This window comes from Mchenga conophoros, linkage group LG18 (genome assembly GCF_057382185.1).
Source record: "Mchenga conophoros isolate Kocher_MC1m ecotype Shallow Benthic linkage group LG18, M_conophoros_male_GT1.1, whole genome shotgun sequence".
Lineage (NCBI taxonomy): Eukaryota > Metazoa > Chordata > Actinopteri > Cichliformes > Cichlidae > Mchenga > Mchenga conophoros.
This window is the reverse complement of record NC_140543.1, coordinates 17,441,712-17,469,203: the sequence shown is the minus strand read 5'-3', so window position 1 is coordinate 17,469,203 and position 27,492 is coordinate 17,441,712. Positions and strand designations below refer to the sequence as shown.

At 40.5% G+C, this 27,492-nt stretch overlaps 1 protein-coding gene across 8 annotated transcripts; it reads left to right on the top strand.

The window, feature by feature from the left end:
- Positions 1–337: 337 nt before the first annotated feature.
- On the top strand, positions 338–25,881 carry dtna (dystrobrevin, alpha). Of its 8 annotated transcripts, XM_085253773.1 has the most exons (23): positions 2,154–2,177; positions 4,505–4,572; positions 6,531–6,611; positions 6,700–6,913; positions 7,216–7,301; positions 7,787–7,941; positions 8,047–8,152; positions 8,574–8,740; positions 8,958–9,082; positions 10,868–10,951; positions 11,167–11,235; positions 13,372–13,467; positions 14,377–14,458; positions 15,856–15,950; positions 17,029–17,142; positions 17,339–17,435; positions 18,533–18,559; positions 19,470–19,629; positions 19,728–19,817; positions 19,906–20,002; positions 22,179–22,296; positions 22,424–22,462; positions 24,596–25,881. In XM_085253773.1, exons 1-22 carry the CDS (start codon positions 2,155–2,157, stop codon positions 22,439–22,441), a joined length of 2,172 nt encoding a protein of 723 aa, XP_085109899.1. In that variant the 5' UTR covers position 2,154; the 3' UTR covers positions 22,442–22,462; positions 24,596–25,881. The 8 variants fall into 8 exon arrangements, with proteins under 8 accessions (XP_085109900.1, XP_085109899.1, XP_085109898.1 ...); XM_085253774.1 differs by lacking the exons at positions 2,154–2,177; positions 22,424–22,462 and adding an exon at positions 338–593; XM_085253772.1 differs by lacking the exon at positions 22,424–22,462.
- Positions 25,882–27,492: the final 1,611 nt, after the last annotated feature.

The following is a 27,492-nucleotide window of genomic DNA, read 5'->3' as shown; positions in this document are numbered from 1 at the left end:
GAAAAGAAGGCATGTTACAAAAACAGATTAAAAATAATAGTCAAAGGTGTTCTACCTATAGATATATTATTGCACTTCGGTCACCATTAACGCAACTATTTGTCCACTCTTGGTTTTATTAGCTTTGCACTTGTTTCATCTGCATGACGTCATCTTCTTTAAGCCACATGATGCCGCAACTTGCAAACGACTTAATGTATGCGTGTATATAACACCACGTTAATATGCACCATAAGCTGCTCCTTTTTGTTTTTAGCATCTTTTTAAAACATTTTGTTGTATCAAACTTTAACATTTTTGCTGCCACGCTGACGCAAGTGAAGAGATTCCGCATTACGTCATCGCGGAGGCCACATATTGGAGGCAGAAGCTGCCTTGTTCCGATCAGCCAGTGTGCGCTGCCTGAAAAACATTTTCTTCCACAACACAAGCTTTTTTTCGGAGGTGCCGGAGAGCGGCTCGAGCACGGCCGCTTACGTGCAGCGATGCACCAGCCTACACCAAAGAAACCGTGATCGCGCCCCGGGACACGACGACGGATTCGCGGATGGAAAAACAGTGATGTTGCATGGCATGCCTCGAAATAAATTCTGGTAAGTGTTGTGCAAAGTGCTGCTGCTGCAGTCGCTGGAGGAGGGAGGCTGACGGGCAACGAGAGGAGCGAGCTTAACCCACTTTGCCCCACCGGGTGAAATTAGTTTGGCAAGTTTTTGGTGATTTAAAACGGGAGATGTGCAGGTAGTGAAACGCGGATAATGGGAAGGAAGGGGGGGGGGTAGATGTTCCTACAATAGTGAGACCTTTTGTCTCATGTCCACACAGGTGTTTCGAGTATGACAGGTGATGCATGAGGGCTGAGCGTGTACCACAGGGTGCCTGTTGCCACCCCACCCCCCAATGTCCTGCTACCTTTTGTAGGATTTTAGTAATGCTGCCCTAACTTCCACAGGGCACTGAGTCCATACCCAGAGGTGCATTTCTCCTCGGTCCAAATTTGTGTTTCCATGTTGGCTTTCACATTGCATAGTTAGACAGGCAACCATGCAAACTTATTCCACTTGTTTGTTTTCTTGTGACATTACAGAATTCAAGCTTCTTAATTCATGCAAAGAACTCACTGGGACACTTGCTACCCATAAATCAGTGTCTGCACTCTTTTAACGTCGGGGTAGCAAAGTTCTTCCCCTTTTTACAGCTGAAACCATGGTGATCATCAGCAGGTGACAGAGAGCCCTACCGGCAGACATCACCAGCTGGTACCAGGCATGAGGAGAACTCGTCTCACTACCTTTACTACACCAGAGCAGAACAGCTGATTACCTTTAGTCAGCAGTGCAGCTTTTCCCTCTTGTTTTATTTTTTTAATTCCTGTCTGGAGATGGGATTTGGATGCCAATGTAGTTCAGTCTCGTGATATAAAAATAACTCTGGCCAATCAGTGGTAACAGCTGCGATGTACTGTCCCGAGCCAGCGACACAGATTGGACTGTAACTCTAGTAAGTGCTTGTGTTTGGAATTGTTGCTTGTCAGCCTGGTCCAAGTACACGGAGGACATAAATTAACAGCACTCTCCTCAGGTTTTTTTTTGGTTTTTTTCTTAATTGAGCTGCTGCAGAAATAGAATCAAAAATGTAAATAACTTACTAATAAGGCTTGTTTTGGTCTGATATTTGTCCAGCAGAAATGCTGTGCAGTGTAAAAAAGGAAGGGGGTGGGGGATAGAGAGTGGCAGGGCTAAACGCGGCCAAGAGTCTTGCAGGAATGAGTCACGCTAACTCTGGACTGTTAGTGGTAAAAGATGATTTGCTCTTTTAAGGGCAGTTATTTTCTAATACTTCCAGTGTGGCAGTGCCACAGAGAGTGAGTAATGTTTGCCAGGGCCAGATGTCAGGCACCATGTTTTGTGGGGGTCTGCAACTAGAGAGCCGGCAAAGCTGTAGAAGAATGTTGCACCTTCTCATTTGTAGTTAAAGATAGTGACAGCACATGCTCTATTCGGAGTCACAGTTTCTAGTTTCAGATGTGTTCGGATAGGCCCGCCCGTATGGGCCCATTTTGTTTGAAAGGAGTTTGTGTCATGGACTGTTGTTTTAGGAGAAAGGGCGACCTGGCTTTGTAATAACTCTGCTCAGGAAAGGGGGGGGGAAAGGGATATGAACATGGTGCTTTATGAAAGGTAAGGTTGATCATGTCATTCCCTTCCCCTGCACTGGTTTAATATCAGCTCTGGCAATAGATTGTATCAATCTCAGTTATTTCCAAGGATGAAAACAGACCGCAGAAGGTCACGTAGCTGGCACTCTGGATGTGTTTGAATGTGATGTGGCAAAGGGTATCAGTTTTAATCTAGACAATGCTGTATATTTGTACACTTTTATATTTGCTTAGTCTGGAAGTGATAAATGGGATTCAATATCCATTGCTTTCATGATGACATTGGACTTGTGGCTGCTGGCAGTGGCCTGACATTAAATTGCATCTAAAAGCGCTGTGGTTGTATTCATCATTCTCTTTAAACTGATGAGATTTATTATTTGTCTTATTAGAGGGCAGCGTTGAAATTCCTCTGTGGCCGTTTTGATCTGTGCTCTATTGTGAAGTAATTTACTGAAATACTGCACTTTATCCTATAATTCCAAGTTAACTTATTAGCTTAATCTCTCCCCTCTTGAAGTGGATTTCAAACATTCCTAGTGCTCCATAACTGACTGACTGCACTGGCAAGAATCGGAGGAAGGCAAGCAGGAGGTGGGGGGCCAGAAAACTGTGGTGTTGTCTGCTTTTTAACACTAGGTGAATTCTAATTTCTGCACCACGCATATCTGCAGCATAATATTTGGGTCTACCAATTACTGTCAGAGTAATTTGAAAAAGCATGCCTGAATGACTGTCTCACAGAAAAAGCGTCTTCAAGCCACTCGCCCAAGAAGTGTCACTGTGCGCTCAAGTATCAGCCCGCCGACCGTTATCTCATAAAAGATATTTACTGGTGAAAAACTTTTCTCTACAAACTTTGCTCGTCTGCAGTGGGAGGTGTTATATGTGCGTGTGTGTGTGTATGAGTGTGTGTTTTAACGAGTGAAGCGGCTAGGATCTTTGCTGCCATAGCAACAAAACCACATGACTAGGTGTATTAGATTGCCTCGGACAGTGTGCAGCGAGGCATGCTGTGAGCATTCTCTCTCTGCAGCTCTGCCCCTTTCAAACTCCTCTCCTTGTCCAACTTAAAAATATTTTGATAACCACCGCACTGCGCTGCATTCAGGTTGCAGTTTACCAAATATGAATACTCTCAAATTTGGAGCATAGTATGATGTTATCACGGCCGGATTGTCCTGCAGTGGGATGATGGGGCACAATAAGCCGTGGGCCCCTTTTGGCTCCCTTTGATGTTTTGTTTTGTTTTGTTTTTTAAGAAGTTTACACACCGACAGCTCTTGTGAGTTTTGCATGGCATCATTTTTATCTGTTAATTTCTCTTTATGTAGGGAAATTAAAGAGCAGTGACCTTTTACTAGCCTTTCCAAACACAAAAAATGAGGGAACTGTGATAAATGCACTAAACACTGTTGATCTGTGTTGCTGTTGGCATATCTGAAGTGAATAACTGGCTAACCACGTTAAAACTTCACCAGACTAAATATTAATAATATTAATGTCCTGTACCAAATTTGGATGTCATCAACAGGTTGATGAGCTCCTGTCAGTTGCTGTCTGTCCTTAATATACCAAAATAAAGTAGCCGTCTTAATGCTGTTATTATCTCTGGTAAATTGGAAGCAATGCTTAGCAGTTTTATGGTGAAGTGCACGAGAAATCTTCTGCTGTCGTAGTAAGCTAGCAAACTCAAGAATTATAACATGTGCTTAACCTTGAGAAAGCGCCAAAACCTTCATGTCACGGGTGAAAGTTTAATTTTGTTGCATCTCTGTCATCCTTCCTGCAATCTAAAGCAGACTTTTTTGGATATTTTAAGTTGAAAGAGGTGGGATTTTTGCTACTGACCTTGGTGCATATGCATTTCTGGGAGGAGAATATTAAAACTGGGTGTGCAAACATTTATTAATATTTGGGATATGCAGTTTTCTGCTAATTGCATCGATATTTAATGCTGAAAAAAGTGCAAGAAATAAGACATGCTTGTTATCAAAATTAATGATATCAAGCGATTCCTTGCAAAGAATTGTGCTCATGTGCTCATTTAGTAAATCTGTCCCCTTGTTTGGAAAAAGTCAGGGGAAAGACTTAGCCAACTTTTAGCTGAATTATCAGGATATCCACAACTGATTAAACTTTGGATAACCAGAACAGAGAAGCTGCGTTTGTATCAAGGTTAGGAGTCATTGCTTTAAAAGTCAAGAGTTTAATCTACTGCCATTATCGCTGAGTCATAACGATGTGTGTCTAATGTTGATGTTAAGCTTAAGGAAGAGCACCCTGAGGTTGCGACTGCTAATGCTGAGGCACTCGGGTTCTGACGTTGTTTTCTCTCCTCTTGATCAGAATGATTGAAGACTGCGGGCAGAGCGTTGACACCATGGCAGATAGAAGGCAACTGTTGGTGGAGATGAGTAAGTGCTCAGGGCCGCAGCTCACTGTGATCTTTGCTGGACTGTTTAACTCAATGACCGTAAAACTGGCAATTTCTTTCTCTCTCTCTCCCTGTCTCTCTGTAAGTTTCATGTACAGCAAATATCATAAAGATCAAGTGTCAACCACATTGATTTTTATACACACAGGCCTGCAATATGACCTCATGCTGTCTGTTCACACAGTGTGAAGGCGCTAATTTGAATTTATTGAAATACAGCTCATTAATATAACACTGTTTCATATAAAATATTTTCACAAAAAACATTTATTGTTCAAGTTTTTGATTAGTTCCATCCTTTCATCCGGTAAGTATTCCCATTCATCGTGTTTAGAGCTGCTTTGTGGACATTGGATGAATGGTGGGGTTTATCTTGTCCTTAAAAGTGAAAATATCCACATTCGCAGCTCAAACCAGTTTAGAGTTGCAGTTTAAACCCAGAACTTTCTCACTGTGAGACACTCCGGACATAATAAAAAATAATCTGGCTCTTAGGTCTTGAAACTAGGTAAATGCAACGTGAGATAAACTACAAAACATGATATATTACACTGTGTCATTATTTATTTAGCAAAAAAAAAAGCCAAAATGCAGAAGCAGAAAACCTAAATACATCTTTACTGCTTTCATAGGAATTAAGAGGATTGTAGAATTAAGTAGGAGCCAGGTGCTGCTAATCAAATGCATTTGATTAACTGATCATCAGCAAATGTGAGCACCTCTATTAATCATAAGTTTTGGCAGCTTGTTGCGCTGGAGCGTTCAGGTGTGTGTTACACAATGGCAAGGAGGGAAGACATCAGCGATGATGATATACAAGCAAATGTTGGTGCCCATCATTCAGGGAAGGGTTAGAAGGCTTTTTCCAACCAGCTTTCAAATCATCTTTCCACATTTTGAAATATTATTCAGAAGTGGAAAATATTCAAGACAGTGGACAGCCTAACAAATTCACCCCCAAGGTAAGACTGCAATGATAAGAGAATCCAAAGAACCCAAGGGCTACATCTCAACTCTGCAGGCCTCAGTTAGCATGTTAAATGCAATTAGCAAAGTGGCAATGTGTGGCCAGAATGTACAGAATCATATTTGGTAGAAACCAAACACAGCATGTCAGCACAAACACCTCATACCTGCTGTCAGGCACGGTGTTGCAGGGGTGACGATTTGGGCTTGTTTTACACCCACAGGACCGGGACACCTTGTAGTCATTGAGTCGACCATGAAATCCTCTGTGTAAAGAGTCAAATGTAAGGCATCTGTCTTTGCCCAGACATCAAAATCTCTTCATAGCGATGTGAGAGACTGATAAAGCCATGCAGAAAATGACTGCTTCATGTTGTTGCTGCTAGAGGTGGTTCGTTTATACTAAAAATTAAGCTTTTAAGGACTAGATCAATTTTATGATAGCCTGGTTGACAGAGAGTACTTTCTTTTTAGTCATATCTTGTTTTCTCAATGGCATATTTAAATATATAATATTTAACAGTTTGTATTCCATTTTCAGTATTAACTCTCAAGTGACCAACCTGTTTTAACAACTGAAATGACTGAACAAGTTTTCCTGTTCCTTTTCCCCCCTGTTATAATTTGTACAGGAATACTTTTTTTTTAATGGCTCCATTTGTGTCTATCATGCATGTGCTCTTTCTTTTATTGACAAAATGTTCAAAGGTAATTATGGTGTTCAGTCATTTTCATGTAAAAAGGAGTTACCCCGACTCCTCTCTATAACTTGAGCTGTTTTCATAGTCATTTTAGGCACTAAGTATCTAAGCTACGGTTCACTGCAGAACTTTAAAATGCAGTGATAAGAAGTGGGAAATTACAATAAAGCCTAAAACTGTAATTTAGTAAAAAATAAAATAAAAATCACTATCACTTGTATCAGTGGCACATATTTGGTCATTTGAGGACTAAAGAGTGATGTTCCTACAGGGGCTCAGGATTTGGATTCTATACGACTGTCGACGTACAGAACAGCCTGCAAACTCAGATTTGTGCAGAAGAAATGCAACTGTGCGTATGAATTTTTATGTATTGATTTTTTGAGATGTTGCACGTGGCCGAGCCAAAAAGGCTTACGTTGACGTCTTCCTGTTTTCAGTGCATTTGGTCGACATTTGGAACGTCATCGAGGCTTTCCGGGAGAACGGCCTCAACGCCATAGACCTCAACGCTGAGCTTTCCGTGGCTCGTCTAGAAGTTGTGCTGTCCACTATCTTCTACCAGCTGAACAAGCGCATGCCCACCACGCATCAGATAAACGTGGAACAGTCCATCAGCCTGCTGCTCAACTTCCTGCTGGCAGCCTATGACCCGTGAGTAAACGCGTCACGTGACGAGCCGGCTGCTGGTTGTGTACTTTCACCTCGGAGGTTTTGACGTGAGTTGATGCGGCTTGAAATGTGACCGTGAAAATCCAGACTCTTTTCCCCTTCTAATGTCACAACACGCGGATGTAGAGCGGATAAGTTTGTAGGCTGACTCATGCACATGCTTTTTACAAACACAGCTGATTTCATGCGATTATAGCAGGAACACTACGCAGCCTACATCTTCACAGCTCCTTTTAAAAGAATACATGAGCTTAATGTTTTCGTTTTTTTCTTTTGTCTTTTAGGGAGGGCCACGGCAAGACATCTATCTTTGTTGTGAAAATGGCCCTCGCAACCATCTGTGGTGGGAAAATTCTGGATAAATTAAGATGTAAGAAACACAACAAATCTTTATCTTACTTTTAATCGTGAAAAATGAAATTATAATTGCCTATGTTGCCAGTAATAAATCAGCGAATTCCTCCTATTCTAAGTAATGTAAAATTATTAGGACCTGTTTTTTTTTCTGTCTGCTCTGGTTTTAAAACAAGTAGCAGCAGCACTAGCACTGCCCTGGCTCTTCATGGCCGGGAGCAGTCATTATTCATTACTGTATGTGAAGGATAGGGTTTATTACACAATGTACAAATCTCTGGGGGCAGCAGCTTGTAAAAAAAAAAAAAAAAAAAAAAAGGGGGGGGGGGTAAAAAGGAGGGTTGGTGTATAGTTAGAATGGATCTGTATAACTGCTGCACTTTGATTTGTTTTCACAAATAAGTGGGATAATTGTATTGTGTAATGCTATAATTAGCCGACTGTGGTGGCAGCCAACAATTAGTTTGATTAATTTGTGTAATGCCTCTGCGTTGTTTCCAGATATTTTTTCACTCATATCAGATTCTGCTGGAATAATGGTGCACTCGCAATTTGACCAGTTTCTGAGGGAGGCTCTTAAATTGCCCATGGCGGTTTTCGAGGGACCCTCGTTTGGTTACACCGAGCAAGCTGCGAGAACGTGCTTTGCGCAGCAGGTGAGGGTTTGGCGCCCGCAGCATTTTGATGTCAGTAAGTGTGTGATTGCTTTAGCATTGACGGTGTGGGTGAATCTCACTCTTCTCTGCGCTGCACGTCAATAGAAAAAGGTCTCCCTCAACACATTCCTCGATACGTTGATGTCAGACCCGCCCCCTCAGTGTCTGGTGTGGCTGCCGCTAATGCACCGCCTCGCCAACGTGGAGAACGGTAAGGCGCGCTGAAGAATATTTAGCTGGAGCGCAAGCGGGGGAAGTTCGGCTTTGCATCATGGTCTTTCAGTCACCGCCATCACAGACACACCTCCAGTAAAGATGACCCACTGGGACCTTACACCCTGTGTATGAGTGTGTATATCTGTGATGCACTCATCATCACGAGCAGAAGAAACACTAGTGTATGTGCACATATAGAGCTCGATGCTGTGCTGCTTTGTGTTTATTTGCTCAAAATGGGGGGGGGGTGCAAGATATCCCAGCACATGTCCTTAAATTAATGAAAATTTATTATCAGCTCTCTGCAATGTGCAAAATATCTGGGTTTACAGTCACATCTGGTGTGTGTGTGTGCGCTTATGCATCTGCCTTCGTGTGTGTGTGTCTGTGTCTGGCTCCTCCTCTCCTCCCTGCAGTGTTTCACCCGGTCGAGTGCTCCTACTGCCATACTGAGAGTATGATGGGCTTCCGCTACCGCTGCCAGCAATGTCATAATTACCAGCTCTGTCAGGACTGCTTCTGGAGGGGGCATGCCAGCGGTTCCCATAGCAACCAGCACCAAATGAAGGAGTATACGTCATGGGTAAGGAAGGGAGGAAAGGGGGGAGGAGGCTAGGGGAGGTGTGTCTGCACTGGACCAGTCATTGTGGCTATTTTTGTTCTGCTTCGCTACAACATGAGGAATCTGAAGATTCAGTCCAGGTGACAGTGTTACCGTGGTGATTTACCGTGTGCTTTGAAAAAGAAATGAGCATCCTCTCATCCTCACAACCGTCACCTTGCTTCTGTGTATCACCCAGAAATCCCCCGCTAAGAAGTTATCCCACGCCCTCAGTAAGTCATTGAGCTGTGCATCCAGCAGAGAGCCTCTTCACCCCTTGTTTCCTGAAATGCCAGATAAACCTCTCAACCTAGCTCATATTGTGTAAGTTCATCTGCTCTCGCTCCCTTTTTTTTTTCCTTCATAACACTGAAACTGAGGAATGTGCATTCAGAGCATTCAGTGCCAGTTTGAAACCTTGAAATGTTTTAAATTGATCCCTCAGCTGGTAATGATCCTGTAGCTGCTTCCTTGGTCTGAAGTGATTCCAGTCAATCTCTTAGGTCAACTGATCAATCAGGCTTAATTACAGCCTTGGGATTGTTTGTAATCTGCAGCGCTGCTGCTACTTTTTCCTTGATGTTTAGTGTCGTCGTATAAATAATGAAACAAATATCAGGCATGAAAGCATAGACTTTTAAGCACTTTGCTGCTGCCTATTAAAGCCCATCTTACAGACATAAAGTCACTTCTGGTGCTGAGAGCTAAACAACACACTGATTATTCCATTTTTATGATTCCTGCAATTAAAGTTAATTGTTATGTTAATTGTCCCAGTTTTATAGCCTGCAAATGACCCAAAATTTTCAGAATGATGCCGCCAACATATTTACAGAAAATCAGATGGGTAATAGATTTCAATGCTAGTTTAAGAGGTAAAGATAACATGAGATCCGAAAGTTTGATTATTAATATATTTTAGAATTGAAGAAATAAATTCTTCCTGTCCCTTCCTTTCACAGTAAAAGCCTTCAACATATACAGTGTGACTGCCATAAGGTGTTTAAGAAACAGATTCTAGGATTAAAATATAATTTGATCTTTGATTTTGCTCGATATTAAATGGAAGATCATGTTTTTCTTTAGAAAAAACAGTTTTTTAATAGTTTTACTTATGAATATCTAATATAGCAAACTAGGTAAATAGAAAATTGCTTTTAACTTATCAGACAAACTGTAATTTGGTAATAAATGTCAACCAAAAAAAGTTCATTACCGTCGTTTTAATGGTGCACATAAGTCACATCATGTCTAAAGAGACAATAATTAATAACGGAGTATAGTTTTAATTCAGGCTCAGAAAAAGAAGAAAGAAAAGTAAAATCAAAAAGATTTTACAACACTAATAATGACGTTAACATAAGGTGTGAGGGTTTTTGTTTTTGTTTTTTAATTTGTAGAGGTGACCGGAAGTGTGCAAATTTTCATGCATGCATGAAACAAAATGGGATTCTGTACATGGATGCAATTTTATGAGCCTGACCTGTAATCTAATCTACAAACCAGCAGGTTTATATGTACACTGTACTTTGGCATCGCTACTTTCAGTTATTTAAAAACTTACTTTTTCTTCACTTTCTTCACTGCACTGAATTATGCTATAAACTCAGTAGATTTGGGGCACTGTCTTCTGTGGATGCCCAATTTAGTTTTCATTCTTATTTTTTTCATTGTTTTTGATGTATTATAGTCTCTTCCTGTGCTGCTGTAATGTAATCAAGTATTTATCCCTTTCTTTGTTCTTTACATTCCTCAATAGAGATACGTGGTGAGTTTGCTTTGATTAATATGAATCATACTTGATTGTTACTGTAGATTGATTCCTTTGTATTGTGCTAATCGTGTACAGTCAGACTCATCCACTCACATTCCCCACTTGTGACGTGTCCCAAACACTGTTTTGTTTGTTAATTCCCAGATTCATTCATTCATTCATTCATTCTTGCATGTTCTCCTACATGATATCATACTGTATAAACCACTCAAGTGGAAATTCAGAGATTATGCAGTTGAGCAAAATCCTCAAGAATGAAAGACTAACTGGTGTTTTCTGTCTCTTTAGCTTTTCTGTCAGATCAAATTAAAATCTAACACGTGTTTACTGTCCAGGCCACCAAGACCAGTGAACATCACCAATGACTACTCATTCTCCCACTCCATGCCTACATCAGGGAACCCTTACTCCACCAAAAAGTGAGTACATCCCAGCTGACAACGGGTGCCCTGGATTTCACAACAGATCTTTTCAATCTGTCGTGCTCCCTAAAGACCCTGCGCCCCGTGAACTCCATGACCCACGCGGTCTTTATTTTCCTGAAGTCTTTGATGGTGTGGGTGCATGTGTGAAGATTTGTGCATCACCATTTAATGTGTTTTCTCGAGCTGAATGTAAATGGCTTGCCTTACAGCAAGAATAATGTTGTTGGGCAGAGAAAGCCCCTGACTGGGGCTGCTCCACATCTGCTGAAAGGGAGAGGGTAAGTGGCATAGGTGTGCATATGAGAATGCCTTTGTAGCGCGAATGCATGCGCAAACTAATATAGATGATAATCATACGCATTAACTAGAGTGCTTATCATCCTGAGGAAACTATTAGCAAGCCGGGTTTCTTATAGAAGGCTGTACACTGTTATTCTCTAGGGGCTGTTTCAAAGACGCTAGATGAAGCATGCATCATGAAGATCATTGGCGCTTCGTTTAGAGTGCCTATTATAATCTCTTCATTCACACAGATATGGGAAACACTAACTGCCATTTTCTTTGAATGTTACCATCAGTCAGCTCATATGCTATGCTATATATTCCCAGGTTCATTGTTTACGGTGTATGTGAGTAGGTATATTCGTTTTAGACAAAGTGGGATTAAGGCGCTTCCTCGGTCGGTAATAATGTTGTTTTAGGAGATGTAGTTTAGTTGATTTTTCAAGTGAGAGGAATTTGTGCACTTCTGTACCTGCACTTGAGAGATGAAAGCATTCCTCTTGGGCACACTGCCCGCTTTCATAACTGACACTGAAGTCGCCGTTGAACAGGCTGATAATCCCATATGCTACAGGGCCTGTTTAGAAGTTTGGTAGCTGACTACAACTAAAGACAGCAAGGATTATTGTTAATAAATGTATGACTTTACAGGTTTAGAAGCATGGACAGTATACGGTGAAATGTCATAATAAATAATTCACTAGCAGGGGCCACATCCTGGGAGAAGAACAGATCTGAGGCTGCGGTTGAGGACTGGCAGCGTCGGGCAGACCCCCATGTGTTAATGAGAGACGTGAGAAATGAGAAAGGGGGGAGGCAGGGTGGGGGCACAACAATGAGAACAATATACCTGTAGTTCAGGGAGGTGTGTTGTTATGGCATGTTAAAGAGCAAGGAGGGTAGTGTATGAGGTGTCTCATTTCTGATCTCCAAAAAAGGTGGTGGTGGTGTTGTTGTTGCAGTACCATGCATGGCCACTGGGAACAATTGCCATCGAGGGTTGTGCTAATAAATTCTTAATATATCCATGCATATATCTGGAACTTCACTCGGAGCGTTGTTTTATCTCATGGTTTTCTTTCTTTTAATACTTCACTAATTAACTATAAATTGCCCAATAAAGGTAATTTAAAAAATAAAAGGATTTTATTTTTAACAATAAATGAATGGTGTTTCATTTAGATCACGTCAGCTGTCCTAAACATTAACAGCTGATTTCCATCACATACAGTATATCGTACGTCCGAGCTAGGTCTGGTCAGTATGCTGTACTGGCTAGTGAACATCCATGATAATTATGTGGTAGCCTTTGGGTTTGGGGTTGTTTTTGGGGGTTTTGGGGTTTTTTTTTTTTTCCATTTCAAGGGTGTCTGGGCTCTCTTTTAGCGATGGGGTGAAAGGCTCAATCATTCAGGAGGGACTCACAGTAGAGTCCATGTTACTCCACATTGAAAGGAGACGGCTGTGGAGGTTTGGGCATATAAATAAGATGCCTTCTGGGTGCCTCCTAGATGGGACGTGTCCATAGAGGGGGAGGCTCCAGGATAGACCCACGTGAGAGTTTACATCTCTCTGCTGGTTTGGGATGAGCTGAAGGACAGGGCTGGGCATTCCTGCATACGATGCTGCCCTTGTAATCACTGCTTTCTTCTGACATTATAACATACATGTACTTGTAAATGCTAATAAAAGAAGCTGCTATTGAAAATATTGTTTAAACCGCATGGTCACTACATTAGAGATGTGTGCAATCCTGGTGGGTGGCCTCTATAAAGGGGCCATGCACACCTGACTTAACGTGAATGTTTAAGCAATAAATAGACTTTTGATAGTTTTACTAATAGATGACTAAGTACCTGTAGAGTATTTATCTAATTGTTTTTTGTTTTTGTTTTTTGCTTGGCATGCCCTCAGTCTACTCTTAGCCTTCATCGGCAGTGTCTCTCCCAAACATAATATGGCCTTGTTTCGCTCTGGTCACCCATGAATGGCTGCTTTTCAGCTGTTCTCCTCCTCTTTTCTTTTGTCGTGTCCTCTCCCTGCCTCCCTCACTCTTTCCCGTCCCCACTCAACCCCGTTGTCACCTGTGTAACGTAATGTCTTGTGTTTTGTGAAACCCTGCACTGTTCCAGGTTGAACTACAACCTCGATGTTGCCGATAGACTTGCTGACGAACATGTACTCATTGGCCTCTATGTGAACCTACTCCAAAACAACCCCAAAACATGGTTAGTGGGTGTGCCGCTGTGTTTGCCAAACACTAGTGGAAACTATGTGCTCCGCTGAACTGCCGCCTTTCCCCCTTTCCCCCTAACCTAATCCGAGTGTGTTACAGTCCTAACGATGCATGCTGTCAGATTGTTTTAGAGGCTGGTTGCTTTGACCTTTGACCCTTTCTGCATTCCCCGGCAGTGTTTCTGACTGATTTGTATCCAAAGTGGGTAACAGGGTCTATTTCTTCCAACATTATGACTCTATAACTCCATGCAGTGTACATGTGTTGTCTTTGAGTGAAATTTATCAAGTTAAAAGTGGCAGCTTTTTAATTTTGTGTAACTTCCAATACAGATTAGTTTAGTTAACTGGTATCAAATTATTAGTCTTTTGTTTGTCTGATCCTGTAAATCCTGTGACTTTTAATCATTTTAATTTACTGCAGGTGATTTGACATATTTTCTGTTATTGTTGTGGCCTATGATAAAATGCCTATATGTGTGTTTTATTGGTGAATGACTTCCAGATAACATGTTGTGTTATTGTAGCAGCTTTTGACCCTACTGTACGCATGTGTGTGCATAAATGTGTAAATACAGGGCTGTATGGTTTCTTTGCTTTTTGTTTTTGTTGTTTTTACTGTATTTGTAATTAGATAAGCTTTCAAATACAAAGCGATCGATTGCTTTGTATCTCCACTTTTTTACTTAACCCCTCTTAATTTATTGTTTTGCGTTTCACGCGACTAGCTTAGTGTTACTTCCTGTCGAAGCTTTCATGCCGAATCTGACTCAGAAAAGTAAAAGTTATTTGCTTTTTTAAAATTTCGAGTGCTCATGTTGTGTCCACATACACTTTTTTTTTTTTTTTAAATTAATTGTGCTGTGTATTTTTTCTCCCGTCTCTGTTTTCCTCTTGATCAGTTTGCTGGAGAGCAGTAACCATCAAGATGACGAGCACAGTCTCATTGCTCGCTATGCTGCTAGACTGGCTGCTGATGCTGCGGTGAGATAAAAGATATCCATTTCACACAAACATCTTTCATCACTGTCCAGTTAAAAAAAAAAAAAACAACAACATAAACTCGAGTTGACATTTACTGCTACTCTACGTTAGAGGCTTTCATTCGTTTTTTTGTTTTTTACAGTCAAGAAGGTGATCATTCTGTTATCATTCTTAACCAATACAGGAGGGAAATATTACTACTAGAAATTTATACTCTGGATAGTTCATGTTACATGAACTATAACAGCTGATTTCTAACCCTTAGACAGTGTAAAGGTGGAATTCAGTGAGTGAATCTAATTAGCATCATTGGCTCAAACTCAAATTGTTTGTTGCCCTGGTACACTGACCATGAACGCCACAGCTACTCCTCAATAGTCCAACACAGTTCATTACTCTAAACTTTGCCACAGCAGAGTACTCACAGGTCAGGTGTTCGCAGCATGCACACAAAATCTACTGGAGCTCACAGTAGAAATTATTGTGACTAATTTCTAAGTGATTCTCTTCTCTACACGCCACCACTACAACTGATCTGTTCCCACAGCAGCCAAATCCCACCGTAACCCCCGACTGGGCTCATTTTCCGGTTTAGATGTGGAGGCAGAGTGACCCATCCACAGCGTGGGCAACAGACGTTCAAGCTGAAAACGTTTATTAGAATTAGAAGTTAGTTTGATTTCTCATGTGCTAATACTATTTTATCATTGTATTAACATGACAAGTATCAGTTAGTTTTGCACCAGTTATTATTGTATTTTATGATTAGCTTTTGTTTTTATTTAATTTTGACATTTTAGTTTTTAAATTCAGTTTTGTTGTGGGAAAATGTTTTATTTAATTTAGACTTTAGACTTTTTAAATATTATTGTATGTAAGTCATTAGCAAGAGTTGGGAAGATCAGTACAGCTATTACAATGGAAATGATTTTATCTGACTTAACAACAATGGTTTTTAACATCTGGTTTTGGTTTTTTCAACTATAATAACCTTTTTTTTTTTTTTTTTTTTTTGCACACACATAGTTGATCGAAATGTCCTCCAAAGAGCCACTTACTATACTAAGACTACATTTCACACCCTGTACTTTTTCACTATACTTGAGTAAATTAGTCAAATCAGTATTTCAGCTTTTACTAGAGTATTTTTAAACACCTTTTTTTTTTCTTTTCTTTTTTTTTCTTTTTTTTAAATCTGTATTTCTGCTAAAGAGACATTAGCCACCTGTGCTAACCAGAGCCGTGTGCCTGCTCATGCTCTTATCGGAGGTCTTGATGGATGGCTGGTGACTTAACTGCTTTGTTCCCTCCTGTGAGATATGTGATAAGCTGGTGGATGACATCACCTAGAGGTGAAGCCAGTTCACGTGATGTCTCTCGCTTGGTTTCACCAACAGGCTCAACAGCAGAGGGTCCCCACAGACCTCCCCTGCTCTCTGGATGCCAACAAACAGCAGAGACAGCTCATTGCCGAGCTCGAGAGCAAAAACAGGTTAGGCATGGCTGCGTCCGAGAAACTGCTCGCCTCCTTTCTTTTGAAATTTACCTCTCAGAATGAAGGCATCTCTGATCAGACCTCAAAAAGCATTCACTACTCCAGGCTGCCATTAAATACTAACTTAAACACTGCAGCTGAAAGTCATTATTTAAGGAAATAAAACCTATTTCATTTCAGTTATATTATTCTTGAATAATTTTTTGAAGTGGTTTAAAATTGCTAATAAAAAGACATAAAATATGATTCTACAAAGACTATTAAGAAATATAAAAGAAGTAGCTGTGAAAAAATTTATGTTTAATGAAATTAGGGAAATTTATATTGAGGTGGAGGCAAAGGTGAGTAAAACATGTGAACCAGAAGGCTGTAATCATTCATTTTAGCTAGACCTATCCTTTTTCCCTGAGCTGATGTGTCTGCACCAAAGACATTTGGACTTATCAGCTTAAAAAAATATTAATGACTCTATTTATCTTCCTCCTATGGAAGCTTGTTTGAAGTTAGAGATTTAAATTTTATTTCAACCTGTGTAGTAATATTATATTTTTATTGTATTTATATGATTAGGATCAGTTAATTGAGTAAAAAGTAACAAAACTAGGAAGCTCTAATCAGTATTTTTGATCTATGACTTCTTTTCTTGTTTCCACCACTGGAAAAAAAAAAAATTACATTTTGCCATCCATAAGTCAAACTGTTTATTCATTTTGCCTAATAAATATTTGTGTACTATTAACCAGATACTGGCCTGTGGACACTACAATGGTGTATCAGTATACCAGTATTCAAAAGGTAGAAGGGTTTCGTATTGGAGCATTTAGCTGCTGAGGTGTTTCCTACAGAAGTTGAAACCAAACAGCTGAGAGAAGGCGATAGTTGAACTGATATAGTCACAAAATTATATTGTTCTGTGTCTGCTGGATGCTATAAATAACTGAGCTGATGAGCAGCTTGTTTCTGCTGCCTCATAGTGGACAGAAATACCAGTTACTGCAGGTTTAGATCATCTTGTTGACTTCCTGTCAGAAATGCGGTTTGACGTGGCACTTGCACATGTTTGTACTCATCGCAGAGAAATCCTCCAGGAAATCCAGCGACTGCGCCTTCAGCATGAGGAAGCTTCCCAGCCGCCACCAGACAGGGGCCAGCAAAACCCCACCCTGCTCGCTGAGCTACGACTCCTCAGGTAGCTCCGCCTACGTCGCGTTACCAAATGCAAATGGGTTATGACAGACAGCTTTGCTTAGGGTGCTAAAGAACATGCGTAATGAATATTATGTTTTTCAGTCTGCAGATGTTCATTATGTTTTGGGGGGGGTTGTTTGAGCCACTGACGTGACATTGTGGCTTCATTATGCTGTACAACTTGTTTCTTCTGTTAGGCAACGCAAAGATGAGCTTGAACAAAGAATGTCTACTCTGCAGGAGAGTCGCAGGGAACTCATGGTGCAGCTGGAGCAACTAATGATGCTTCTCAAGGTACTACAGATGTGCCTTTTATCTCTGAGCGCAGTGCAGTCAGATAGTGAACAGTTTAGTTTTATTCCTTCTGATCACTGAAGGAGCAGACGCTATTTTTCCTTTTTCCAGAGTTTCTTGGACTGAATCATATCCATCGCAGACTGTTTACATAGAAAACATGGACATGTGGGCTATAGTGAGCTTATATATACATAATAATAATAATTATAATAATAATTATAATTATTATTATTATTATTATTATTATTTTACAGCAGGTGGTGACCAATATGCTCCAATAAGGGATTTTTCCTTGTATTACTATTTCTCTTAGCTGTGAGGACTCATCATAGCTCGGGAATGTCAAACTGGCTCTTTCCCACAGTGTGTCTTTTATTCTGTCTCCCTCCCTTCACCCACAACCAGTCATGGCAGATGGCCTACCTTCCCTGAGCCTGGACTGCAGAAGGTTTCTTCCTGTTAAATGGGAGTTTTTCCTTCCCCCAGTTGCCAGTTTTTAGCTCAAAGGGAGTTGTTTGATTGTTGGGGTTTTCTCTTTATTACTCTAGGGTCCTACAATATAAAGCACCTTAGATGACTGTTTTTGTGATTTTTGGCGCTTTATAAATAAAAGTGAATTCAACTGCTGTAAAAGAGAACAGTGATAAAGGTGGGTCTTTATCACTAGGAAAAGCTGTAAAACTTGTGAAAATACAGTTTAAAATCCAAAACTTGTGCCCTCCTTCATATTTTCCAATGCCATTCAGTGGTGCCGGATTGCAGACTTAAATGGGATCTTAATTCAGAGGATGCTTTAGAAGACATGTCTGCCACCCTCTACTATGGGGGGTGAGCTTGATCTATAGTCGACATAATGCAAGTTTCCCAAAGCCTGCACAGCCTGCCTGCAGTACTGCCTTAAGTGGGGAAGATATTAATCTAATTAGCCCAATAGGATCAATGTTAATCCACTAAACTTGCACGAGGAAGCCGCGTGCTGACCAGGTCTTTGCGGAAGTGCGATTCGATTTTACAGACATGGCTGCTGTTTCATGAGCCGTCAGACATTCTTTCTTTTTTCCTTTTTTTTCTTTTTTCTTTTTTTTTTTTTTTAGCAGGAGGAGGAGGAGCGGAATCAAGCTGTAAGTGTGAAAGAGAGGAAAAAGAGACCAGGATGCATGTTCGAAATGAAACCTTTGGTGTGGGTGTGTGGCATCTGCAAGAAATAAATACCGTACATACAATACCAGTGAGATGTCCCTTTTGGAAAAGTGTTTTTGTTGTAAATGCATTGTGTGTATATCTTTAGAACAACATGTCTTATACTCACAATAATGTGACCACAGTATCAGATGCAGACACTATACTGCCAAAAGTATTTTCTCATCTGCCTTCACAGGCATATGAACTTGAGTGACATCCCATTCTTAATGCATAGGGTTTAATATGATGTCAGCCCACCCTTTGCAGCTATAATAGCTTGAACTCTTCTTTGAAGACCTTCCGATGCCATTTAGGAGTGTTTATGGGAAATTTTGACTATTTTTGAGGTCGGACATTATTGTTGGATGAGAAGGCCCAGCTCACGGTCTCCACTCAGATTCATCCCAAAGGTGTTCTGTCAGGTTGTCAGGAATTCACTGAACTCCTGGGAGCGACCCATTCTTTCTTAAATGTTTGTTGAAGCAGTCCGCATGCCTAGGGGCTTGATTTTATACATCTTTGGTCATGGAAGTGATTGGAACACCTGAAGTCAATGATTTGGATGGGTGAGAGAATACTTCTGGCAATATAATGTGTCATTGGTCACCATATATGAAACCTAATTGTTTACTAATGGACATTTTCCATTTCTTTACATGCCAAATGATGTTCCGGATTAGTTGAAACTTTGATAAATATTAATTCAGCATCTTGTGGTTTGTTCTCTGCAAATACTTGAAGTGGTTTTTAAGAATGTGATTCTGTTTGTAGCAGCATGTTACCTTATACTGCATGGGAGTCGTTCAGGCTTTCTTCTTACACAAAAAACTAAATGTGTACATCCTTTAGACTCAGGGTCCCGGCTCGCCGCGCTCTTCACCCAGCCACACCATCAACCGGCCAATTCCCACACCAATCCACTCGGATTCTGCCGGCACGACCCCGACTCACACACCTCAGGACTCACTCATGGGCGTGGGCGGGGACGTTCAGGAGGCCTTCGCTCAGGGTAACACAGCGACACTACAGCGGTCTGAGTCCTTGTTATTGGAAGCTGCACAGGATCCCACTTTAAACTGTTTTTGTTTGTTTGTTTGACCGCAAAAGGTCCAAGGAGAAATCTGAGAAATGACCTGCTCATTGCTGCTGACTCCATCACTAATACAATGTCATCACTGGTTAAGGAGCTCAATTCAGGTAAAGATGAATGGAGGGAAAACAGTAGTCACATTCAGACTTATTATACATTAACTGTTTTTATTATCTTTTTTTTTTTAATAAACAGAGGGTGGAAGTGAAACGGAGAGCACTGTGGATTCAGATTTTGGACGTGAACTACTGGCCACAAACTCCTCAGATCCTTTCTACGCTTACAAACCAAGGTACTTTTAAGATACTGCAAAAGCAGCCATGTTATTAAAAGTACACAGTCTTTTTTTGTCAAGCCATACCATGAAGATATAAGAAAGAGATGTTGACGCTAGGTTAATAAGAGAGGTGACGAGCACTGAGCAGAAGTCATGCTGAGCACCACAGATGTGAGGTTTGTTTTAAGAGTGTCGATGGAGAAGTATCGAGAAGGTCAGAAGAAGCTTCACTGTGTTTTTGTGGATCTAGAGAACACATATGATAGGGTGGTGAGAGAGGAACTGTGGTACTGCATGAGGAATTCACGAGTGAAAGTATGTAAAGGTGGTGCAGGACACGCAGGGCAGTGAGATAGAGGCGGGATGTGCACCTGGAGTGACAGATGGGTTCAGGTGAGGGTGGGACTACATCAGGAATCGGCTCTGAGCGCCTTCCTGTTTGTCATGGTGATGGATTCGCTGACAGATGAGATCAGACATGAGTCTCTGTGCGTTATGATGTTACAGACAACATTGTGATCTGTAGCGAGAGTATGGAGCAGGTGGAGAAGAGTCTGAAGAGGTGGAGGGTTAAAGTCTGGTTAATTTTAGGCCCGTACAAACAGTTTGAAATTTTAGCTCAGTTCAAAAGATAAACGAGAAAGATTTTTTTCAATCTTCTTTCTTATATTAGTTTATTTCTGAACATTTTTGGGGGGCTTCAAGCCCTTCAGATTAAAGTATCTAAGAATTTTAAAGAACTCACACAGAGGTGTCTTCTGGCTTCTGCCGCCTCTGGGCTGCGACCGTGTGCATCGGGGCACAGTGGACGGTTTATCACAACCGGGTTGTTTTTTGTTTTTTTGTTTTTTTGTGCCGTGGTCACAAACCTGTCACGAGCCGACTTAACCCACTCATGCAAAGAGTCGAGTTTGATCACACAATAGCAAAGGCTGCTTATAAATGCACCGTGTAGTGCTTTGAACTTTTCTGTTTTGCCATGTTAAATTACTACTTTGGACATTATTTACATTTATAATATGTACCCATGCAAAAGCAGTATATACTTGTGAGGGACTTAAACTTTGGTGGATTATCCCACCGAAAACAGATTTTCTTCTGTCTGTTTGGGGTGGGTGGGGGGGGAGTCATTGCTCAAGTTGTTCCTGACAGCTTTGATTGAACAGCGATAAGTGACGGCCTCTTCAGGCATCTTTACGTTATCCTAATCCTAAACAGTCCTTTGCAAAAAGAGCCTTTCACCTCAGCAGGCGCCGACAGGAAACGTCAGATAGCCTTAGCTGTGGGTAAATGATGATTGAAATCCACAACAAGCTCCCTTATCCCCCACAGGAGACGTCAGAGGGTGCAGCTAATATGTGTCTGAGCCTACTCTGGTAGCGCCGACACTCCTGCTCCAACACTATCATCCAATGTCAAAGCTGCAGTTCTCCTGTGAGCTTCAGCTAGCAGCGTCACGTGACCTCCCCCCCCCCCCCCCGCCCCGCACAGGAGGCAGAACTGAAGCACTCCCACAGCTGTTGCTGACAGTTTATGCTTTGCTGACCTGCTGAGTGCGCCTTTCTCCCATAAACTGTTTATGCTTTCCTCACGTTAATGGATAGTTGACATTTAACCCACAGCTACAACCTACACTATTATGACATGATTTAATCTGATCATATATTAACCTTTCAAACCCTTTCATACTATACTACTGTATGTTTTTAAAATCCCATTACTGCAGTTTTCATAATAATGATGCATGGATTGGGGAAAAAAAGCTGAAGACCAAGTGATAGCACTGGCTCCAGGGCTCTGGGCGTGCACGCCCTTTGCTTCGCTCAGCTGTCTGTGGGACTGAGAACAGTTAGGGCAGTGAGATTGTTTTACTTACTGAGAGGAAGTCCATGCACCTTCTTCTTATTTGTGATCATCTTGAACAGTATTATGCTTGAGTACGGGTTATAAAAATGTGGAATTTTGTTATGAATGCTGCTGATTTTCTCTTTGATTTGGCTAAAATGTCAGTGGAGTGGGTGCAAATTCAAGAACTTTAGTTGTATTTCATAAAGCATTCAGGCAGTTCACCGTTTTGAGTACACCAAGCACTTTATACGTAGGTCATATATTAGACTTTTATAGAGAACTATTCAGTCGCATCCATCCCTTTTTTTCCCCAGTTTTAAACTGCTTTGTTTTTTCATGACAGGCCTGCAAGCGCTGCCGATGAGGAGTGCTTTGAGAAGGATCTGGAGCGGCAGCTGGAGGATGAGCTCCAGTTGGATGAACTGAAAAAGCACAGGCAGGAAACGGACAAAACGTGCATGGTGAGTTATAGCTTTCCAAGACTGAAATAGCAGGAGAAGGTGGCATATTGTGTGTTCTGAATTATTAAATTGCCCCTTGTCAGTACCTGCTCTGACCTGCTGTGCTGGTTTTAATTATGTGGCGCAGGTGACTCTGCAGCAGTGACCACGTAGGTCCGGGTGACTGGTAAGTTATTTCTACCTGTCAGCTGTAGATCTTTTTTTTTTTTTTTTTTTTTTTTTTTTTTTTTTGATCTCTAGTTTCTAGTGCATCATACCAATGTAAGGGTACACAAGGCTCTGTGATAGGCTAACCAAAGATGTTATGGGTACAATAAATTAAAATTCATAATAAAATATGCAACAAAAGGGAAAAAATACACTGAAGCCACCGCAAAAGGAAATTTACAGTGTCGTTGGTGATCAACAACAATTAACCCGGGTTAATTCTGGTCAATTGCGAAAACAGTAACCATAATTTATAACCATGATATTGCCTATAAAAATATGAGAAGTCTAAGTGAGACTAGGGTAACTGATGGGCGTAGGGCAGCAGTGGACAGGTAATTTCCCCCAGGGGCCACATGAGAAACTGAGACTGTTGTGCAGGTTCACCCCAATAGGCTGAAGTCAGTTCTGTTCAATATTAATGCTGTCTCTGTATTGTTGGTGTGGCCCTCCACAACAGTCTCAGTTTCTCATCTGGCCTCTGGGGGAAATTAACTGCCTCTCTTTGAGACCTTTGATTTTATCCTCACCCAATCAAGAGTAACAGTTTGAATACCTGACACTCTCAGGGTTGAATTACTTCCATGATGTTCTTCAGTGCAGTGCTTGGCCAAAGGATAATTCAACAACTGTCAGGTGATGTCCTTAAGGGCTTACCATTGCCCCTAGAGGCAAAAGAAAATGATGCAAGTACTTGCTGCACAGCTGTGGTGTCTGAGGCTTGCTCTGTTGATATCTTTGTATCTCTAAGCCCTAAAAAAGGCACAAGCCAGTATACACTGGTAAAAAAAATTTATCTGAAAATATCTACCAGTAAAATAAAGACATTTTATTACTTTTCCAAGCTGACCTTAAGTGCCTGGACTTGGATGTTTTATGATATCTTTTAGTTACAATCTTACCATTTTACTTTTTCTGTTGTTTTTTTCCCTTGTTTCTTTGTTTCCTTTTTAATTTATTATCGTCCAAGAACTGGACAGCTAGACTAACTGGACGTGAGTTTCAGCATTTAAGAAATAAGTTTGATCTACAGAAAAGTGAAGGCAAAATTTAAAAAGGTGTTTCTGTCAATCCTGAAATCCATGAAGCAGGTTGTCCAGGAGTTTTTTGGGGGGTTTTGGCAATCGCAGAGCAGAGAATCATGCTGAGCTTGTGAATAACATGCGGTAACATGCTCAATTTCAACAATTGCCTCAAACTCTTCTGAGCACGCTGACTTTGTTGTATTTTAAGCTAAACTGGCAAAAATGTGCATCTCTGGTTTTGTCTCCCAGTTTTCAGAATAAATGCTTTAAAACAATTTTGGTGGGAAATAGTTAAAATCGATATGAAGTGTCAAAACCTCAGTAATTTGTATCTCAAAAATAAGAACTGCATTTTCCTGTTTAGCCAAGTTGGATTTAGATGGACATCTAATTGTTTGAAGAACCGTTTCAGCTTCATAGCAAGCTGTTAAATAAGCATTATTATTATTATTATTATTATTATTATTATTATTATTATTATTTAAGTTATAATGGATTGCATTTATATAGCGCTTTTCAAGACCCTTAAAGCGCTTTACAATTCCACTATTCATTCAATCTCGCATTCACACACTGTGAGAGTCTCAAATGTAGACTTGGGGCCCAAACCTCTCTCCATCTATGTAAAGTTCTTAAAGCAGCAGATTACGATGATACTCCAGTAAAATTTAAATAAATGCACCTTAGTTTGAAAACTGTGTGCATGATTTAGGGAGCAAAACTTTGTCCCTTCAATAAAGAGCTGGTCTGAAGTTCTTTTTTTCTTTCTACTTTTCTACAGATGTTGCTATATATTCTTTTCACCAGTCATGTAGTGAAGAGCAGATGATGTATCAGGCTTATTTTAAGACGTTTAAGTTGATCTCTACATGAAATGTATGAATCGTTTGCCCACATGGCAGACGGATGAAGCACAAACGAGCTACAGTACTGATGTTACTATGGGAGTACAGTCATCCTTCCATCAATCCAATTTGTTTACCGCTTATCCAGCACACTTGTCAGAGCTGGGATTTGTCTGAATAACGCACTCACACGCCTTCTAACGTTGTCCTTATTCTTCACAGGCGAGCAATATGAAAAGCAAAAACAGCTGAAGACACTGGACGAGACGACGTTTGGCCGACAGTATAGAGCACTGCGGACATGAAGAATTTAAGTTATGCTAAATCCAACCATAAAATACATTTATGTAAAGATATATATTTTTAACCAAGCACATATTTAAGGTAATTCTGTGAGCTTATGTAAAGAGATTAATTCCTGAGCTGTCTCTTATACCACAGGTGCCATAAGGAAGAAAACAGAAAAAGGAAAGAACACAATTTTGGGAAATTATTTCTTAATTTTTATCGGGGGGGTTTTTTTTTTTGTTTTGTTTTTTTTCTATATATCAGTTGTTTAGCAAATGTACAACTGCACTGTTAGCACAGGGTGGACACCGTGATTCTTTGAAGTCAAATTGTTGTCATCTTCTTTATAATTTGTGATAATGAGCCTGGGATTACGTTGGAGCTGATGATGATGATGATGATGTAAATGATCAAAGCTGAAATCTTTTGTAAACGTGTTGCCCTGGCCAGGTTACCATGAACAAATGTTAGTATATTTCTTACAGCTGCTGTTGAGTTGCTTTGGCATTTTTTTTTTTTTTTTTTTTTTTTTTTTTTTTTTTTTTTTTTTGAGCTGGCCAATCAGATGCGTTTGTTTTATTTGATACATTAGTGTTAATAATAACTCACACTGCCTTAGCTGATTGGATGACCTCTCAATGGAGTTTGCTCAACCTGTCAGTGCAGCATGTAGCTTTCAACAAAACCTGCAGCGATGCTGGAAGTCTTCACTGGAGATGATAATACTGATACTAGTAGGGTTTGTTTGTCTGCAGAGGGAACTGGTCTGCAATCATGTATGCTGTCTATTAAATGTCAATTAAATATAAGATATAGATGACTGGTTCTGATGTCTGGAATGTTTGTTTAAAGTGGAAGAAGAGATGACACAAATGGATCCAAATCACTCAAACTTAAAGATTTACAACCATGAGGGCATCGAAGAAACTGCATTTACTATCAGTGGTTTATGAATTAAGGTTAAATCATAGATAATCTGCCATTGTTCCCTTTGCTAGTCACTCAAATCTTTGTGACTTGCACACAAACACACATATACACACACACACTCGATGTATTTTCTGAGTGTGCACCAAACTTTACCCAGTCACTTTAGGAAAAGTGGCGAGCCAATCTAAAATCATAAATGTGTGAAATATCTAGTTTGATTTTTGAGCAAGTTCATAGCAGTGATTTTGCATGGTGGTGGTGCATAATAAAGTGTTGACACAATATCAAAATTTTCGCCTATGAACTCCTTTCTCTTTCTTTTTCCATTCCAGAACGGCACACTTCAATTGGCTTGGTTTGGCAGTGCACATTTATTATCTGTCATAAATGCACTGTTGACTGCCCTCAACCTATTGTCTATAATTCATCACAGAGACCCACCATCTGAGGTAACATAAAAGCAGCCATCCGGCACTGAATCTCATAGTCATGTGCATATTAGGAGGGAGATTTTTGCTCTTGGCTCAGGCGCCATCAAAAGCATATGAATTAACTGATTTTTAGGCTTTATTATTGTTATATGGGTTCGAGGTTTGTTTGTTTTTTTTAAAACACACAAACGAAGGCCAATCATTTGATCGTTTGAAGACCGCTTAAATAGATACACACTGAACATTCATCTCCAACTCTTTACAGACTACTAACCACTTTATGACAGCACAATATAAAGAATATATTCTGCCTTCATCTGCTCCATGTTGTGTGTACTCAGGTAAAATATGTAACAAAAACTAACAATACAACAAAGAATATAGTCCAAGGCACTTTTGTCCTGTCTCAAAAGTGCATCACTGCACCCTGGTGGTAAACGCGGAGAAGTGCAGCTTCAACGATAAATCAGAAACATTCACTTTTTGTGTCTCTGAAAAACTAAAGATGTATTATGGTCCATAGGTTTTTGGACAATGACACGTTTTTATTTTTTGTATTTTTGCTTCTTTACACCACCACAGTGGATTTTAATTCAATCAACAAAGATTTTATTTATAGAAGAACCTGACAACAGCAGTCGCCTCGAAGTGTTTTATACAGAGAAAACTCCAACAAACAGACAACCCCCTATGAGCAGGCACCTGGTGACAGCGGGAAGGAAAATCTCCCTTTCAACAGGAAGAAGCCTCTGGCAGAACCAGGCTTGGGGAGGGTTGGTCATCCGGGTTGGGGGAGGAAAACATTGAAGTGCAACAGTTTCGCATGAACTGTTAAGGAATTACAGATGTTTTTATACAGATTCATACATTTTCAGAAGTAATGGGAAAATGTATGACAATTTTAAATATCAGGATTGTTTTTAACACCAGGATGCAAATCCTTTGCAGTCAGTGACTGCCTAAAGATTAGAACCCATGGGCATCGCCAAATGCTGTGAGATGCTCTGCTAGGCTTCGACTGCAGCCGCCTTCAGTTGCTTTTCATTTGCTTTTCTGCATTCAGTAAGTGAAAAGCGTGCTCTGCATGGTGGAGTTCAGGTGACTGACTTGTCCATTGAAGACTATGCCTTTTATTTACCTTTACTCTTGGGTTGCTTTTATAGTATGCTCTGGGCCATTATCCATCTGTGCTGTTAAGCTCAGTGTAATTGGTTTTGCAGCATTTGATTGAATCGGACCAGGGAGTACAGCCCTGTTAACCTTACAATTCATCCTACTTCTTCTATCATCAATAAATGCTGGTGACCCTGTTCCACTGGCAGCTATACATGCCCATACCATAACACTTCCTCCACCATATATGATGTGGTATGCTCAAGATAATGAACTGATTTTCAGCTTTAGGCTCTTTTGGATGTTCTATGATAAGTGAGTGTAACCAGTAGTTTGCACATTGCTGTAAATCATTTG